At 41.4% G+C, this 18,403-nt stretch overlaps 1 protein-coding gene across 15 annotated transcripts in view; it reads left to right on the forward strand.

Annotated features, from left to right (window-relative positions):
• Positions 1-18,403, forward strand: part of SUGCT (succinyl-CoA:glutarate-CoA transferase) — an 811,293-nt gene that overhangs the window by 351,276 nt on the left and 441,614 nt on the right. For all 15 annotated transcript variants that reach the window (XM_059170572.1, XM_059170564.1, XM_059170578.1 and 12 more), the window contains one exon: positions 4,534-4,631. In XM_059170572.1, coding sequence (XP_059026555.1) covers positions 4,534-4,631 — 98 coding nt within the window. The remainder of the gene's footprint in view (positions 1-4,533; positions 4,632-18,403) is intronic.

An 18,403-nucleotide genomic window follows, 5' to 3' on the forward strand; every position in this document is an offset into this window, starting at 1 on the left:
TTTGAAGTACATTGACATCCTTTTAAAAGTCATTTAGACTGAAGGTTTCTTGTATTGCAGGGAATGTGCATTGGTTCTCAACTTCAGCATGCAGAGGGAATCTCCTGGAGCTTCATTCCCCAAAATTTCGACTTAGCATGTCTGAGGTGGGGTACAGGAAACTCCAGTTCGAGTAAGCATTATTGTTGATGCTGGAGTGGGTGGTCTGAGGACGTGATAGCAGACTTCTAAGGCATACCATGAGTCTTGACACTAGTTGGGTGACCTCTGGTGAGACACTTAATCTTGGCCAAGCATCTGTTTTCTTACAGTCAAATGAAGATTATGATATATAACTCTCCTAATATATAACTTTTGGAGTTTTGTAAGAGTTAGATTGGATAAGTAAAGTACTCAGTCCAGTCCTGGCTCACAGAATGTGCTTTGTAAATGGCCTCTATAAAAATTAGGTTTGGAGATTCTGGTTCTGGATAAGATAGAGTAAGCACACTTCTCCCTGTCTCTTCCACTGAATATAATGATAAAACCTGGATAGAATGTATGGACAGATGAATGGATCAAGAAGATGTGGTATATATACACGATGGAATACTATGCAGCCATCAAAAGAAATGAAATCTTGCCATTTGCAACAACGTGGATGGAACTAGAGCGTATCATGCTTAGCGAAATAAGTCAAGCAGAGAAAGACAACTATCATATGATCTCCCTGATATGAGGAAGTGGTGATGCAACATGGAGGCTTAAGTGGGTAGAAGAATAAATGAAACAAGATGGGATTGGGAGGGAGACAAACCATAAGTGACTCTTAATCTCACAAAACAAACTGAGGGTTGCCGGGGGGAGGGGGTTGGGGAGAAGGGGGTGGGATTATGGACATTGGGGAGGGTATGTGATTTGGTGAGTGCTGTGAAGTGTGTAAACCTGGTGATTCACAGACCTGGGGATAAAAATATATGTATATAAAAAATAAAAAAAAAATAAAAAAAAAAAAAAAGAATGTATGGACCGACTCTAAGAGGATGCTGAAAAGTAAGTAGTGGTAGGTAAACCAGGGAAGAACACCAGAATTTAAAGTACCTCTGAAAAAAAAATAAAGTACCTCTAGTGCTCCTGAGGGGCTTAGTCGGTTAAGCGTCTGTCTTCAGCTCAGGTCATGATCCCAGGGCCCCGGCATCAAGCCCTGCATCAGACTCCCTGCTCAGCTTCTCCCTCTCCCTCTGTGCTCTCCCTTCCTCTCTCTCTCTCAAATAAATAAATATTATCTTAAAAAACAAAACAAAACAAAACTGTCAAACCAGAATTAAGTTTACCAGCTTTCTCTACAGTGATTTCCTTTCGTGGATACAGTGGAGCCAAAAACATGGAAATGGGCACTAGGAAACAGAGCTGAGTCTTAGGAGATGCCCTTTGTTCCTGGAGTGAAGAGCACGAAAGTGAGCTCTAATAGCGGAGAGAGTGTGGAAATCCTGCATCTGCCCCTCAAAAAGAGGGAGGAATCTTTGTGGCTTTTTCCTCTGTCCTCCCACTGCTTGACCTCCACCCTGGAAGTGTGCAGGGAAGTAGGCTAACTATAGGGGAGCCCCAGGGAACTGGAGGGAGTCTGCCGAGGGGGATGAGCTTTGGAAAGTGAGCTTTGAAGGTGTTTGTGAACTTGGGCTCTCAGCCCTGAGCTGCATGTACACTGATCTGATCTTAACCATCCCACCAAAGAAGTTGCAAACCAAGTTAACACACAGAATACTGCTCAGGAGGCAGCCTGAACATTAAGTGGGACACACGCAGGACGGACTCAAACAGCATCGCAGGGGCTTTGAGAACTGAACTAACACAAGAACCAAAGCACACAGAAGGCAGGTTGGGGCTTGCGGCCTGGACCTAACCAGATCAGTTGCTTGCTAAAAACAATAACAATAAAATGTTGCTGTAGGATTTAAACAAGACCCAGAGGCCCATAATATACTATTTAAAACATCCAGGATACAATCCAAAATTACTCAGCATATGAAGAACCAGAGCTTGCATGAGAAAAGACAGTCAATAAATGCCAATGCCAAGAGGACACAGATGTTGGAATTAACTTACAAAGACTTTAAAACAGCTATTATAAAAATGCTCCAACAGGCATCACAGACACTGTTGAAATAAATGGGAAAGGAGAAATGTCCAGCAGAGAAAAAGAAGGTAGGAAGAAGAACCAGCTAGAAACTGGAGAACCGAACAATATGACCACCAAATAAAAAAAAGAAACCCCTCACCAGATGAGCCCAGTAACACAACGGAACTAAGCCAAGGAACTTAGAATAGGTAAATAGAAATTATTCAATCTGGAACAACAGAGAGAAAGAGAAAAAAAGATGGTCCCCTCCCCCAAGAAATGGAAGAAAGAAAGAACAGATTTTCAGGAGCCTTCAGGTTGGTAACGAAAAGTCTAACACTGATATCATTGTAATCCCAGGAGGAGCCCCTCATTGTAATCCCAGGATGAAGAATACATGCTGAGGAAATATTTGAAGACATAGTTGCTGAAAACTTCCCAAACTTGGTGAAAGATAAAAACCTACAGATTTCACAATTTCAGCAAACCCCAAATAAGATAAACCCAAGTAAATCCATGCCTAAACATACCCAAGTCTTCCCACTGAAAATGAAGGACCAAGGAAAAGGTTTTGAAAGCACCTGGAGGAAAGTAATAGGTTACCTGTGGGGAAACACAGCCTCAGCTGACTGCAGACTTTTTGTCAGAAACTGGGAGCCCAGAGCCACCTGGCACCAAACAGTCCACCCAGAACTCTACGTCTAGTAGAAACGTTCATAGGAAATGAAGTTTCATTAAAGACATTCTTCCTCTCCTTCCTTTCCTCCCTCTTTCCCGTCCTTCCTCAATAAGCCCACACTTCATTATTTCTTTGGGGGGAAATAGTACCTCGTTGGACTATATCACATGTATTTGCTGCTCAGTATGTCAGGCACTTTCGCTGACATTGCTTCATTCGCCCAGGCGATGCTTCCTCAAGCTCGTAAGGGCTGGTTGTGATCACAGCACTGGAAGCAGTCTCTCTAGAAACACTGTGAAAGGCAGCATGGCTAAGGACAGAACCATAATTACCTTGACTCACTGTTTCATACCAACTTGCTCAGAGAAAAGAGGTCCGATGAGTCAAATTCAGAGAACAGCATCCGAGGGCATCCTGGTTACCACTGAGTACAATGACTGAGCAGCTTTTTATGCAGCTTACACTATTTCTGGGTGAGGCCAGATTTCCAGGTTTAACCTGTGATTTGGGGAAGGCACTTGCTTCTTCCGGAAATGACTTATTCACTCCTAGAGAGGGGAGGGCGGGTTTCCATACCCGTACAAGCCTGGTGGCTGCTTCTGAAGTCATGAAATCAGCTGGGGTGACACGGAGGTTTTTAGGAAAGCCGCTCTATGTGGTGTTGCTTTTTAAAATCTGGGGGAGTAATGTTGTCTTTATTATTCCTCAAGGAAACGAGGAAGTGGAGCCCGCAAAAGAGAAAGGACAGAGTGGAGATGCTCTCTTTACTCCAGGGAAACTTCTTCACTTCTCTGTCCTTTGTGAGATGATTAATGGATTGGTTGTATTTAAACTATGGGAAACAAATGAAACCATTACATGTTTATATTTCAAGCAAATACATTACTCAAGGTAGCGAAGCTTTCTGTTGGCCCCATGGCCTGCCCCGAGCCCATAAATGCTCCTTCTGACTTTCCAACACAACTGCCAAACACTGCCTCCACACATTCTTTATAAAAACTTCTTTTCCATCCCAAATCCACTTGGTACTTTCATTATGGTCTCGTTAAAATTGCAAGATGTCCAAAGGGACTTGCAAGATAGATTTTCCCTTTATTGAGGAGGAGCAAAAGAGGAAGTATATCAAAGCATTTCTATTTGTTATTCCTTCAGGGAGACATAGTAAAGAAAAATAGTGACACTTCTATAGGAAGAATATCTTTTAATTTGACATTGTTTTAATGGCGGACATTTGGGGCAAATGTATGTGCTTTTCCTTTATTTTAGCACCTTGTACAACATCCTGGATAGGGCTTCTGGGACGAATAATATTATTTTATTTACGTGTGGAACAAATAAGTGGACGTACCTACAAGATTTATGTTGATTCTGGGCTTCACGTAAGTGCGGATATGTAGTTACGATATTGGCTCTTGGAACTAGGTCAGTTCTATCAGGTTTTGTCTCTCTGTACCTACTCTCTCTAGACAAGACTTATTGTGAGGATCTGATAACTTTTGTTCTGTGCTCCCATCTGTAGGCACATACCTAAATGTAGCCCAAACTTCTCATAAATGACAAAGTTAGTCCCAGCATCTCCTGCCCTGCTTGCATGATCCTTCCATCTCTGTTCCTTTGTTGCTCTATTTGCCTTTGTCTGGAAGTGTAAAGGTCAGCAAGGAAGGATCCTGGGGAGCATGTTGGTAAGCCTGGAACACTCACAGGCAGGTACGTGAAAAATTGTGAATTATGCATTAAAATTATTTTTCCTTTTTAGATCTTGAATTTGCCCGAACTAATTGATGACTCCAAGTATAAAACTAACCACCTTCGTGTACAGAATAGAAAAGAGCTTATCAAAATACTGTCTGCACGGTAAGCTTGGATCTACTCTTGGTACATTTAAGAATAAATATGTCCTTAGCATTTGCCTGGTTTGTGTCTGTGTGCGTATTTATGTGTATGTTCTTTTTTGCCTTTTTTAGATTAATTTGTAATTCTCTTCCATTTCGCAGAACGGGTTAGTGGAAAGATATTTCAAAGCTATGTTTTCTGTTCTTTATTTGAAAGTACTTTACGTGTCTTAATGAGTACTGACTCGTAAGAATGATACCGATAAGAAAATCACAATGGCTTGAAATAGATCTCTTCTCTATAGCATGTGTGTTTGGGTTTAGTCTATTGTAAATACTAATAACAACAATACTAATAAAAATAATTTAACTTTTTTTTTTTAACCTTTAAATGCTCTACATAGACTATCCCATTTAACCCTTACAGTTATCCTGTGAGGTAAATTCTATTCCCATTTTACAGATGAAGAAACGGAGACAAAGAAAGGTTAAGTCGAAAGTTCTCTTGGGAAGTTTGTCATGATGATGTTTTGAAAATGCCAGATTGAGTTATGGGTCACAAGGGATTAATATTAATCAGATTTTTTTGATTTCCAGATTATTCCGTACATGACATGTTATGCTTTTGTTAAAACCTGCATCAAATCTTTCAACTTTCTCTTAGAAAAAGGTGCTAATTCTTTTAATATTATTTTATTTCATTTTATTTTTGTTTCAGTCTTTCAAAATTCATTGTGATTTTTAATATGTCCTTTTTTTTTCATTTTATTTTACTTCTTTTCAGTGTTCCAGAATTCATTGTTTATGCACCACACCCAGTGCTCCATGTAATACGTGCCCTCCTTAATACCCACCACCAGGCTCACCCAACCCCCACCTCCCTCCCCTCCAAAACCCTCAGTTTGTTTCTCAGAGTCCACAGTTTCTCATGGCTTGTCTCCCCCTCTGATTTCCCCCAACTCATTTATCCTCTCTATCTCCCAAAGTCCTCCATGTTATTCCTTATGCTACACAAGTAAGTGAAACCATATGATAACTGACTTTCTCTGCTTGACTTATTTCATTCAGCATAATCTCCTCCATTCCCGTCCATGTTGATATAAGAGTTGGATATTCATTCTTTCTGATGGAGGCATAATACTCCATTGTATATATATGGACCATATCTTCTTTATCCATTCATCCGTTGAAGGGCATCTTGGTTCTTTCCACAGTTTGGTGACTGTGGCCATTGCCACATTGTGAACTTTGGGGTACAGATGGCCGTTTTTTTCACTACATCTGTATCTTTGGGGTGAATACCCAGTAGTGCCATTGCAGGGTCATAGGGAAGCTCTATTTTTAATTTCTTAAGGAATCTCCACACTGTTTTCCAAAGTGACTGCACCAACTTGCATTCCCACCAACAGTATAAGAGGGTTCCCCTTGATCCACAACCTCTTCACCACATGTGGTTTACTGTCTTGTTAACTGGCCATTCTAACTGGTGTAAGGTGGTATCTCAATATGGTTTTGATTTGAATCTCCCTGATGGCTAATGATGATGAACATTTTTTCATATGTCTGTTAGCCATTTGTATATCTTCTTTGGAGAAGTGTCTGTTCATGTCTTCTGCCCATTTTTTGATGTGATTATTTGTTTTGTGCGTGTTGAGTTTGAGGAGTTCTTTATAGATCTTAGGTATCAGCCCTTTGTCTGTGGTGTTGTTTGCAAATATCTTCTCCCATTCCATGGGTTGCCTCTTTGTCTTGTTGACTGTTTCCTTTGCTGTGCAGAAGCTTTTGATCTTGATGATGTCCCAAAAGTTCATTTTCGCTTTTGTTTCCTTTGCCTTTGGAGACATATCTTGAAAGAAGTTGCTGTGGCCGATATCAAAGAAGTTACTGCCTATGTTCTCCTCTGGGATTTTGATAGATTTCTGCCTCACATTGAGGTCTTTTATCCATTTCGAGTTTATCTTTGTGTATGGTGTAAGAGAATGGTCGAGTTTCATTCTTCTACGCATAGCTGTCCAACTTTCCCAGCACCATTTATTGAAGTTATTTTTTCCACTGTATATTTTTTCCTGCTTTGTTGAAGATTATTTGACCATAGAGTTGCGGGTCCATATCTGAGCTCTCTACTCTGTTCCACTGGTCTATGTGTCTGTTTTTGTGCTAGTACCATGCTGTCTTGGTAATCACAGCTTTATAGTAAAGCTTGAAGTCAGGTCCCTTCAACTGATGCAGAAAAAGCATTTGACAAGATACGGCATCCATTTCTGATTAAAACAATTCAAAGTATAGGGATAGAGGGAACATTCCTCAACTTCATAAAATCTATCTATGAGAAACCCACAGTGAGTATCATCCTCAATGGGGAAAAGCTGACAGCCTTCCCTTTGAGATCAGGAACACGACAAGGATGCCCACTCTCACCACTCTTGTTCAACTTAGTATTAGAAGTCCTAGCAACAGCAATCAGACAACAAAAAGAAATAAAATGTATTCAAATTGGCAAAGAAGAAGTCAAACTCTCTCTCTTCACAGATGACATGATACTTTCTATGGAAAACCCAAGACTCCACTGCCAAACTACTAGAACTCATATAGCAATTCAGTAATGTGGCAGGATACAAAATCAATGTACAGAAATCAGTTGCTTTCTTACACACTAACAATGAAAATATAGAAAGGGAAATTAGAGAATTGATTCCATTTACTATAGCACCAAGAACCTTAAGATACCTGGGAATAAACCTAACCAAAGAGTCAAGGATCTGTATTCGAGGAACTACAGAACACTCATGAAAGAAATTGAAGAAGACAAAAAAGATAGAAGACCATGCCATGCTCATGGATCGAAATAATAAACATTGTTAAAATGTCTATACTGCCCAGAGCCATCTATACTTTCAGTGCCATTCCGATCAAAATTCCACAGGCATTTTTCAAAGGGCTGGAAGCAAACAATCCTAAAATTTGTATGAAGCCAGAAGAGACCCTGAATTGCTAAGGAAATGTTGAAAAAGAAAAAAAAAAAGGTGCTAATTCTAATCTTTCCTACCTGCTTCACTTTTGTGTATGTCTAAACTTCTCCGTATAGAGTAGGCATTGCTTTTTTTTTTTTTTTTTTGCAGATCTAAATGCCCACATGAGCTGTTCTTCAGTGTGGAACATTTTCCCCCTTCATCATGCCCATAAATGAAGTACTTTTGTTCCAATATCTGGTCTTGTCTTTTGAAAGAGCCCTTGTCTTTCTCCGTAGTGTGTTTCAAAGTTCTGAGACAATAAAATTCTGCTACTATAATTTTATTTCTGTCCGCCTGGGATTGGGGCATCTCTGGGTGAATCAACAACGTTCCTTACCTATTTACCCTTCCCTGGACTGCTTGCATCTCTTCCTTATGCCCCAGACTCTTTGATCAATGGGGGCTCTGTGTGGGGCTGATGCTTGGAGAACATGGCATGGGGCTCCCCTGTCTTGGTCGTTGGTGAAGTATCAGTCTGATTCCCCCACAGAGCCTAAGAGCCCTCGATCATTAACCTTTCCCCACATGAGAATTGGCCATTTATTTCTGCTTCTTGCCTCTTTGCCTCTCCAGCAGTTTTTAATCCATTTAATTCATTGATAGGACTTTTTCCTTTCACACCATGGTTACCCAGTTTCAATAATAGGCATTTGTGAGAGCCTTATCAAAAGCTCTTTGATAGTCTAAATAAATCACATCCATGCTGTGAGAAGAGTGGACCCAAGAAAAATCCGAAACCTTGGCAGATACAAGTGTTATCTTGTTCTTTAGATGCTGGCCCTTTTATAACTTCAGGAACCACAAAGTTAAGTTTTTGGTGTCCGAGGCCCTCAAACATTTATTCCTGGCTAGCTTCTGTCCTAGAATTCCGCTGTGGAGAGACTTCTAGTGGCATCTGTAACACATTAACTTCTATTTTCTCTCTTTGGGGTGAATAAAGTAATTTGTTGCCTTTTTCTTTCTCCTGTTCTAGACATAGGAGTGGAAATTTCATCATTTTGGAACCCTTCAGGTTCTTATGTCTTAATTAGGATGTAACAAGGAATAAGGAATCGAATCCCATGGTAGAGACGAGGGGTAGCCTGAAGAGAGGAAACTTAGAGGGGAAGTCATACTGCCCTGGGTCCTGCTGTTCAAACGCAGACCACAGGGAGCCTGTGCGTGTTGTTGGTTTTTGGTGCTCTCCTGGGGTCTGCAGTTCTTCCCTCTCTGCCAGCTCAAGTCTCTTCTGCCTGGAGGATCCAACAGTGATGAGCAGGGGAGATTAGGATGCGATTTGTTCCCATCTACAACCCTGTCCTTCGTTTTCCTGAGCAAACGTCACTGGATTCATCAGTACCTTTCAGTGCTCGGCATTTAGAAATCAGAAGCCTCTGTGAAAGTGCAAATGTGTATCGTTTCACGAGATGATTCCATGTTTTCTATGGAATATTCAAAATGTTTAGTGGCTCTTGATTATCGGATTAAATCTGGTCTTTTTAGTCTGACATCATGGTCTTCCACAGCCTGACATGATCTTTTCTTTCCACCTTTTTCTCAGCCTAAAGTCCCTGCTAGGGCCGCACTCCCATTCTATGTCTTTTGTTCTCTATCTGGCATGCTTCCCAGACTTCTTATTATCCTGAACACAGTCGTGCCTCTGGGTCTGTCCTATAGTTTCAGGAAACCATCCTCAGATGTCTCTATTTGGGGTCCCGGCCAGAAGACAACACTTTCAGAAAAGAAGTCCTCCTTGCCCGCTGACTCAGCACCAGCCTACCCTTTATCCAACCCACACAGGATCTGCTTTACCTTCTGCGGGTGGTCTGTTCCACGTGTGTGGAACACACTGTTCCTTTCACTGGACAGCTGTCTCAAGACCTGTGAATCACAGGTACACTGAGGTCCAGCTGCAGAAAGAAGGCAGGCAGAAAGAAAGGGGAAGAACCAGCATTTATTAGATGCCTTGACTTACCAGAGGAGCATTGTTATTTCCGCTTTACTGATGAATATTCTGTAGTGTAGGGAGGTTAGTTTCAAGGTTCCATATGTAGTGAATAGTTAGAATTCAAAAGGCTACTTTTTTTCCCCCCATAGGTCCTATCGCCTCCCTAAAGTGCTACCTGAAATGTTACTCTGTCTTTATTTATTTCCTCAATAACTATTTACTGAGCACTGGGAATAGAAAAATAAATGAGACAAACTAAGCTGGTGACAAATAATGCAGGGAAGGAAAATGAGAAGTGGCAAAAGTTGGTTGTGAGACTGGCTGTTCCATTTAAGCTGGTCAGGGAGGGCCTCTCTGATAAAGTGACATTTGAGCAGAGTCTGGAAGGAGGTGAGGGAAAGGGCCTGCAGATAACTGGGAGAAGCTTTTTAGGCAGCAGGTGTGTGGGTGGGAGTTTAAGGAGTAGCAAGGAGGACAATGAGCCTGGAGCTCAGTGATTCAAAGGAAGAGTGGGGGGAGGTGGGACGAGAGAGAGAGAGAGAGAGAGAGAGAGAGAGTTGGGTCCAGGGAAAGGGAGTGGATGGCAGAGGGGTTAAGGAGGGGATTGGTGGGGCAGGTAAGAAGGTCTAGGGAGAGAGAGGGGAGGTGACCAGGAAATCACGTTATAAAAGTTATGATAGACTTTATAGTAAAGTAGTTTCTTAAACTTGTGAAATAAAGGAATTATTTTCATCATAAGGTGAGTTTGTTTCTCAGCAACCACTATTTTCTATTTAGCCTGAAGACTTTTTTTTTTTTTAAGATTATTTATTTATTTGACAGAGAGAAATCACAAGTAGTCAGAGAGGCAGGCAGAGAGAGAGAGAGGGAAGCAGGCTCCCCGCTGAGCAGAGAGCCCGATGCAGGACTCGATCCCAGGACCCCGAGATCATGACCTGAGCCGAAGGCCGCGGCTTAACCCACTGAGCCACCCAGGCGCCCCCCCCCTTTAAAAAAAAAAAAAAAAGATTTTATTTATTTGAGAGAGAGAGAGAGAGAGCACAGAGGGAAAGGGGCATGAAGGCTCCTTGCAGAGCAGAGAGCCCAATGCGGGGCTTGATCCCAGGACCCTGAGATCATGACTTGAGCCAAAGGCAGATGCTTAACCGACTGAGCCACCCAGGTGCCCATGAAGACACATTTTTTCCAGTTTTATTGAGACACCCTTGATATACGACATTGTATAATTTAACATGTACAACATAATGATTTGATATTTGTATATATTGCAAAATGGTCATCACCATCACTTAATATCCATCACCTCACATAGTTACACATTTGTTTTTCTTGTGATGAGAAGTTTTAAAATGTACTCTCTTAGCAACTTTCAAATATACAGCACTGTTAACTACAGTCAGCTTGGTGTTCTCCTATGAAATCTATAGACTTTGTTGGATAACCTACCAGAAATGTCAGTCACTTCCCTCACTTTTCTGTTATTCTTGCTAAGTGTGGTCTGATGCTCCACTCTGAGAGCCGCCAGGCTCACTCAGGAAGGCAGCCGCATGTTTTTGTCATCAGCTTAGTTGTCCGCAGCCAGCACGCACATAGTTCCCCTCAGGTGCTCTCAGGTGTTACTATTCCCAACAGTGGCCGTGAACAAGTTTTTTTTTTTTTTTTTTTTTTTTTTTAATTTAAAGGTGAAGACTTTTCCCATGAGCTTGCCATTTTATCCAGGGTGTTGCAGAAAGTCTGTTTACCCAGCTGCGAAGGCTGAAAACTATGCAAAGCTGAAGCATGTTAAAAGTCCCCAGCTAGAACACCAAAGAGATAGAATAGAGACTAATCCAGGGCCCATTAAAACAAGCCCCTTCTTTGCAGTGCCAAGGAGCAGCGTCTCCTAAGCCTGTGCTACTCACGCCCTGGATCACAGTTTTGCAGACGTAAGGACCTCAAGGGAGAGATTGAAAATCTGGTGTGCGTTGAAACCAAGAAGAGAAGGATAAAGATATAGTGTTGGGAGTTGGGGAAAAATAATAGGAAGACATGGAATGAGGAGGAAGGAAGCGAGAAATGATGGAGAAAATAGACATACAATTCATTTTCTTTCTCTCTCTTCCTTTCTTCCCCATTACTGGCCACTGACCATGTGCACTTGTCCTGCAGCTATAGGGATGGAGGGAGAGATCTGGGCTCTTGAGGAGTTCATGATCTAATTAGGAAAATAAACAAGTAAAGCAGTGGTTTAAGTAGTGCGTGCTAAGTGCCACGGTAAACATATAGGGTGCCGAGAGCACAGAGAAGGGGCAGCTACCTCAATGTAGGCAAGTCAAGGAAGGCTTCCTGGAGGTGGTACCACGTCAGATGAGTCTTAAAGGACAAAGAGAAGTAGGTGGAGGAAAAAAGATACCACAAAGGAGGAAATGGACAGAGTGTAATTTCCTCGGGAGAAAACACAGTAAGTCATATATAAATGACATATAAAATAAAGCAGCTTAGAAAGAAACTGATGACAACTTTTAGATTGCTTTTTGAAAAATGCTACATGTGTTCAGCAAGTGAATGCCAATTATTAAAAAGTTGGTTACAGTAAGAGGATATAAGTAAAAATTAACAGTGTAAGATAAATTTTCCTTTTAAAATGCTGTGGCAGTTACTTAGGTGAAATAGTATTTTTGATTTTGAATGATCTGATTTTTCTTAAGATTCTGGTATGTAATTGAATATTTACTTATTTTCAGAGTTTACAGTATGAAAATGCTGTGAAATTAAGTGCTGTAGTTCAGGGTCCTCTAAACAGAAGTGCTAAACAAATATTTGTTGAACTCAAAGTTTATTAATGAGCCGCATCTTAACTAATCACTTCCAAAACTTGGTGTCAAATTATTTTTAATTGGCTTGTTCAGAATATTGGAGAGCTGGACCTGGAGCCTTTTTTTTTTGCTGTTGAGAGAAGGAAGGACTGTAATGTCAGCGGTGCCTAAAGATAATGTTAATTTTTTTTGTTAAAGATTTTATTTATTTATTTGACAGATCACAAGTAGGCAGAGAGGCAGGCGGAGAGAGAGGAGGAAGTAGGCTCCCTGCTGAGCAGAGAACCTAATGTGGGGCTTGATCCCAGAACCTTGGGATAATGATACAAGCCAAAGGCAGAGGCTTTAAACCACTGAGCCACCCAGGCCCTCCCCCTTTTTTTTTAAAGATTTATTTATTCATTTTAGAGAGGTGAGGCAGAGGGACAGAGGGAGAAGGAGAGAGAGAGAGTCTCAAGCCAGCTCCACACTGAGCGGTCAACCCCACGACCTTGAGATCACGACCTAAGCCGAAACCAAGAATTGGATTGCGTCATGCCGGTGCCCCAAACTATTTATCTTGCCACATGTAATCACCTGCCACCTTGCTGCACCTCATAATGTGGCCTGGTGTTTTAACCCTCTGTGTCTTCCCATCTGCTCATTGCTTTTCACTAAAGGATATAATTTCTTTGTCTCCCTGGCTGCTACCTTCAAAATGAGCTCACAGTATGGGCGCCTGGGTGGCTCAGTGGGTTAAAGCCTCTGCCTTTGGCTCAGGTCATGATCTCAGGGTCCTGAGATCAAGCCCCACATCGGGCTCTCTGCTCAGCAGGGAACCTGCTTCCCCCCTCTTTCTGCCTGCTGCTCTGCCTGCTTGTGATCTCTCCCTCTGTCTGTAAAATAAATAAACAAAATCTTTAAAAAAATGAGCTCAAAATTCAGAGCTTTTCCTGCCTCACTTGTCTGTTGTAAGCAGCCCCTCTCACACCGCTGCGTCCAAGCATCTTTGTCCTTAACTATCATCTGTTGTCCTCCTTGACAAGGTGGTCAATTTCTAAATCTCTTAGATAATCTTGAAATTTCTTAATTTCTTATTTAAAGACTGTGTTTTTAGAGCCAGTTTAGGTTCACAGCACTAATGAGAGGAAGGTACAGAGCGTTTCCATGTGACCCCCGCCCCCATCTGCCCCCACCAGAGAGGGACATCTGTTGCAATTGATGAATCTACACTGACACACCATAAGAGACGATACCTTTTCTGATTTTTTCATTTTTATTTCTAATGTCTCTTTGGGTTTCCAGCACTCAGAAAAGAAATGTTTTTGGGGCGCCTGGGTGACTCAGTCATTAAGCCTCTGCCTTCAGCTCAGGTCGTGATCCCAGGGTCCTTGGATCGAGCCCCGCATTGGGCTCTCTGCTTAGTGGGAAGCCTGCTTCCCCCTCTTCCACTCCCCCTGCTTGTGTTCTCTCTCTCTCTGTCTCTTTGTCAAATCAATAAATAAAATATTAAAAAAAAAAAAAAAAAGAAATGTTCTTTTAGTTAGTGAATTGGAGTCCGTGAAGGACTGAATGTGAGGCAGGAGCCTTCCACTGACTAACTCTGTGGCCTTGAGCTTGTGCCCTGATTCCTCTGAGCCTCAGGTCCTCATGTGTATACGATGTGCATAACAATTCCTGCGTCATCCTGAGAATTAAAATCCAGAACGCACATGAAAGCGACTTCACAACACTCAGCACACAGCAGAGCTCATTCTATTTTAGGGAAATCTCAATCCCTCAACATCCTAAATTACAGTTCTCCAATTTTTTTTTTTTACCGCCAAATTTCTCCTGTATCTTTTTTCATAAAAAGGATTGAATCCCCTAGTTTTGAGAAATTTTTCTCTCCCTAGCTGTAAAGAGTTCGTGAGTTCCACAGTTTTTATTTAGTAAAGTTCTGTGGAACTGCCAGTCAAATCCTGGTTAGAATGATATAATGAGTATTATTGTATTAATTTATTCCAGCAACAGGAAAGCATGATATTGTGTAGTTGGCCTGTGTGGCCTTATTGTAGCTAAATAAATGATTTTGAAATATTAAAAATAGCTCACAAGACTTGGGATGCATTTAACTTTGTACAGCATTCTTAATAAATGCTATTAATACTGCTTTGTTTTTTTAAACCAAAAGTGGACCTTAATGCCTCATAGCCTATTCCCTTTCAAGAGACACTTGTTTCTCAGTGTGGGCAATGAATTTGGAACTTGTGAACACTCCACTTAAATTATTCCTTGCATTTGTGGCTGTACCCTCATAAAGAATGAAACATTTTGTGTTCCTTAGTTGCTATGCAGTGTTAATAGCCTGTATGAAAAGCTTCAGCCAGGGCCTTTGAACTGGGAAGTAAAATATACCCATGGGTTCCCCTGTGTCATTTTTACAGTTAAGTTTTACAAAGTTTTAGTGGATATTTTTGGTCTTCCTGAAAGCTGTTGAATTTAATTTTCTGCTAAACCATATCTGAATTTTCTTAATTTTTATTCTTACTAAAAAATGAAGCTATAGTTGACCCTTGAGCATAATGGGTTTGAATTGCACAGGTTTGCATGCATTTTTTTCTGGTAAATATAGGACAGGAATGTAAATGTACTTTCTCTTTCTTATGATTTTCCTAATAACGTTTTATCTAGCTTACTTTCTTGTAAGAATGCAGTATCTAACACATTGTAACATACAGAATATGTATTAATTGACTGTTCATCTTATCAGTGAGGCTTCTGGTCTACTGTAGGCTGTTAGTGGTTAAATTTAGGGAAGTCAAGGGGCACCTGGGTGGCTCAGTGGGTTAAGCCTCTGCCTTCGGCTCAGGTCATGATCTCAGGATTCTGGGGTCAAGCCCCATATCAGGCTCTCTGCTCAGCAGGGAGCCTGCTTCCCCCTCTTTCTCTGTCTACCTGTGATCTCTCTCTCTCTCTGTCAAATAAATAAATAAATTAAATATTTTTTAAAAAATTAGGGAAGTCAAAAGTTACACACAAATTTTCAGCGGTGTAAGGGATTGGTGCCCCTAACCTCTGTGCTGTTCATTCATTCGTTTGTTTATTTATTTATTTATTTATTTAAGATTGAGAAAGAGAGAGTAAAGGGCAAAGGAAGAGAGCCAAAGAGTGAGTCTCCCCACCTGAGCAGAGAGCCCGATACAGAGCTTGATCCCAGGGTCCTGGGATCATGACCTGAGGTGAAGGCCGATGCTTAACCCACTGAGCCCCCCAGGTGCCCCTAGCCTGTGTGCTGTTTAAGGGTCAACTCTACTGTATATTTAATTTCCAGCAGATATGATTAACTCCTTCCTCTTCCCGGCTTTTTAAATCCCTATTTTAGTGCTTCTCTTGTCTTCCTTTCCTGGCTCTAGTTTCCTAGCCTTATCCCATCTTTTATAGTTTGAATTGTTTTAACATGAATTTACAAATGGAAATTATGTATCACCTTCCTTTCCCTTATTTGCACAGAGGCTTCACTGAATAAGTCGTTTGCTTAGAGAACAAGGGAGGATTTTATCAGTGCCCACCTATGTGATAGAATTTAGAAGGACAGGAAAGGTCCTCTATTCCACGGAATATAACCCTCCCTTATACATAGTTTGCTGATTTCAGGGGTTGGGCAAGTATAGATTTTTTTTTTAAGATTTATTTTAGTGAGGGGGGTGCTGAGGGAGAGGGAGAGAATCTCCAGAGGACTCCCCACTGAGCACTCTCATTCCTTAACGTAAGTAAGTTTTCTCAGACTTCCTCTTCAGAGAAATATGGAGAAAGCAGAGAAATCTTTAAAGCTCAGACTGCCCAAGGGAGGCAAAGAGCAGAGGGAAAGGTGGAGAGCGGTCACGGTCAGGGAGCCCCAGGGATCCCGCTCCCCCTGCTGATTCTTCTGCCAGGCCTGGGAGGCTGGGGCAGTCTCTTTTAACTCTGATTCATTCCTCCCCTCTCTAAACCTGGTAACCATCGACTCTCCTATGTCTGCATGTTTTTAATATATGTAGAGAAACTTATTGCTTGCTCCCTCTGAAACTCCTTGGTTGGTCTAATATTCTCTTTCCCATAATGATCACACTTTAAAATCTTCCTGCTAGCCTCTCCCACCCCCGACCCCTCCCGCCCCACCCCCCTTTACTTCTATTAGTACCTTATGAGGCTGCATTGCATGTAATTTATGTATATCCTCAACCTACATGTTTAGTTTATTGCAACCTCCCTCCTGACCTCTTATAATGCTTTGAATCCCATTCTTGTAGGTTTATCTGGCATTCACTGCAGAGGGCTGTTTGGGATAAATGGATCTGATGTTTTGGTGATTTGTTTTTTTACGTACTCCATGGCAGCTCGGCCATTATCAGCTAATAGATGGTTCCTTGTAAAATGTCTATATTTTATGTGGTACATTTTCTGGATGTTAGTTCTTTGGAGATAGGTTTAAGTGGCTATGTGTTGTTACTATAAAATCAGCCTGGAGGGAAAAATAATGAAAGAAAGCCCTGGAATGTATCCTTTTGGCTTACAGGATGCAAGGGGAACTACTGCAACTCTAAACAAGCTTCTCGTGACCAGGGAGCTTTCCACCCTGTTAAGAGAATTCTTTGTGACTGAGAATCAAGTGATGTCTTTAAGTGAGTCAGGATGAAATGGAAGGTCATCTCCCTCCTCCCTGCTCCCCCATTTTTTTTTTTTTTTCTTTCCAGGAGGGCCATAAACCATTCCAGGCTGCCTTTTAGTAGAAAGAATTAGATGGTAGTGGTGGGATATTTATTTATATGTATGTGTTGGGGCAGCTGGGGGGGGGAGGGGGGCAATGGTGGTGGGAGGGAGTCCAGTAAGCGCCATTTCCCTGGATAAAATATTTAATATGCTCATTTCTCCATTGGAACTTAATGTATAGTTTTGGATTTATAGAATGTTAGAGTCCTAAACACTTGGGGAGCTGGATAGAGCTTCAGACACCATTGGACTTAACCCTTCCTAAGAGTAAGAACTAGAATTTAACAGCATCATGGCTAGAGGCTCCGTGCAATCTGGTGGGAGACTCAAAGCTAACTCAGAAGGCCTTCCTTTTTTTTTTTTTTTTTTTTTTTTTTTTTTTTTTTAATTTTTTATTTTTTATAAACATATATTTTTTATATACATATATTTTTATCCCCAGGTCTGTGAATCACCAGGTTTACACACTTCACAGCACTCACCAAATCACATACCCTCCCCAATGTCCATAATCCCACCCCCTTCTCCCCAACCCCCTCCCCCCGGCAACCCTCAGTTTGTTTTGTGAGATTAAGAGTCACTTATGGTTTGTCTCCCTCCCAATCCCATCTTGTTTCATTTATTCTTCTACCCACTTAAGCCTCCATGTTGCATCACCACTTCCTCATATCAGGGAGATCATATGATAGTTGTCTTTCTCTGCTTGACTTATTTCGCTAAGCATGATACGCTCTAGTTCCATCCATGTTGTTGCAAATGGCAAGATTTCATTTCTTTTGATGGCTGCATAGTATTCCATTGTGTATATATACCACATCTTCTTGATCCATTCATCTGTTGATGGACATCTAGGTTCTTTCCATAGTTTGGCTATTGTGGACATTGCTGCTATAAACATTCGGGTGCATGTGTCCCTTTGGATCACTACATTTGTATCTTTAGGGTAAATACCCAATAGTGCAATTGCTGGGTCATAGGGCAGTTCTATTTTCAACATTTTGAGGAACCTCCATGCTGTTTTCCAGAGTGGCTGCACCAGCTTGCATTCCCACCAACAGTGTAGGAGGGTTCCCCTTTCTCCGCATCCTCGCCAGCATCTGTCATTTCCTGACTTGTTGATTTTAGCCATTCTGACTGGTGTGAGGTGATATCTCATTGTGGTTTTGATTTGTATTTCCCTGATGCCGAGTGATATGGAGCACTTTTTCATGTGTCTGTTGGCCATCTGGATGTCTTCTTTGCAGAAATGTCTGTTCATGTCTTCTGCCCATTTCTTGATTGGATTATTTGTTCTTTGGGTGTTGAGTTTGCTAAGTTCTTTATAGATTCTGGACACTAGTCCTTTATCTGA

Source organism: Mustela lutreola, chromosome 4 (genome assembly GCF_030435805.1).
Source record: "Mustela lutreola isolate mMusLut2 chromosome 4, mMusLut2.pri, whole genome shotgun sequence".
Classification (NCBI taxonomy): Eukaryota; Metazoa; Chordata; class Mammalia; order Carnivora; family Mustelidae; genus Mustela; species Mustela lutreola.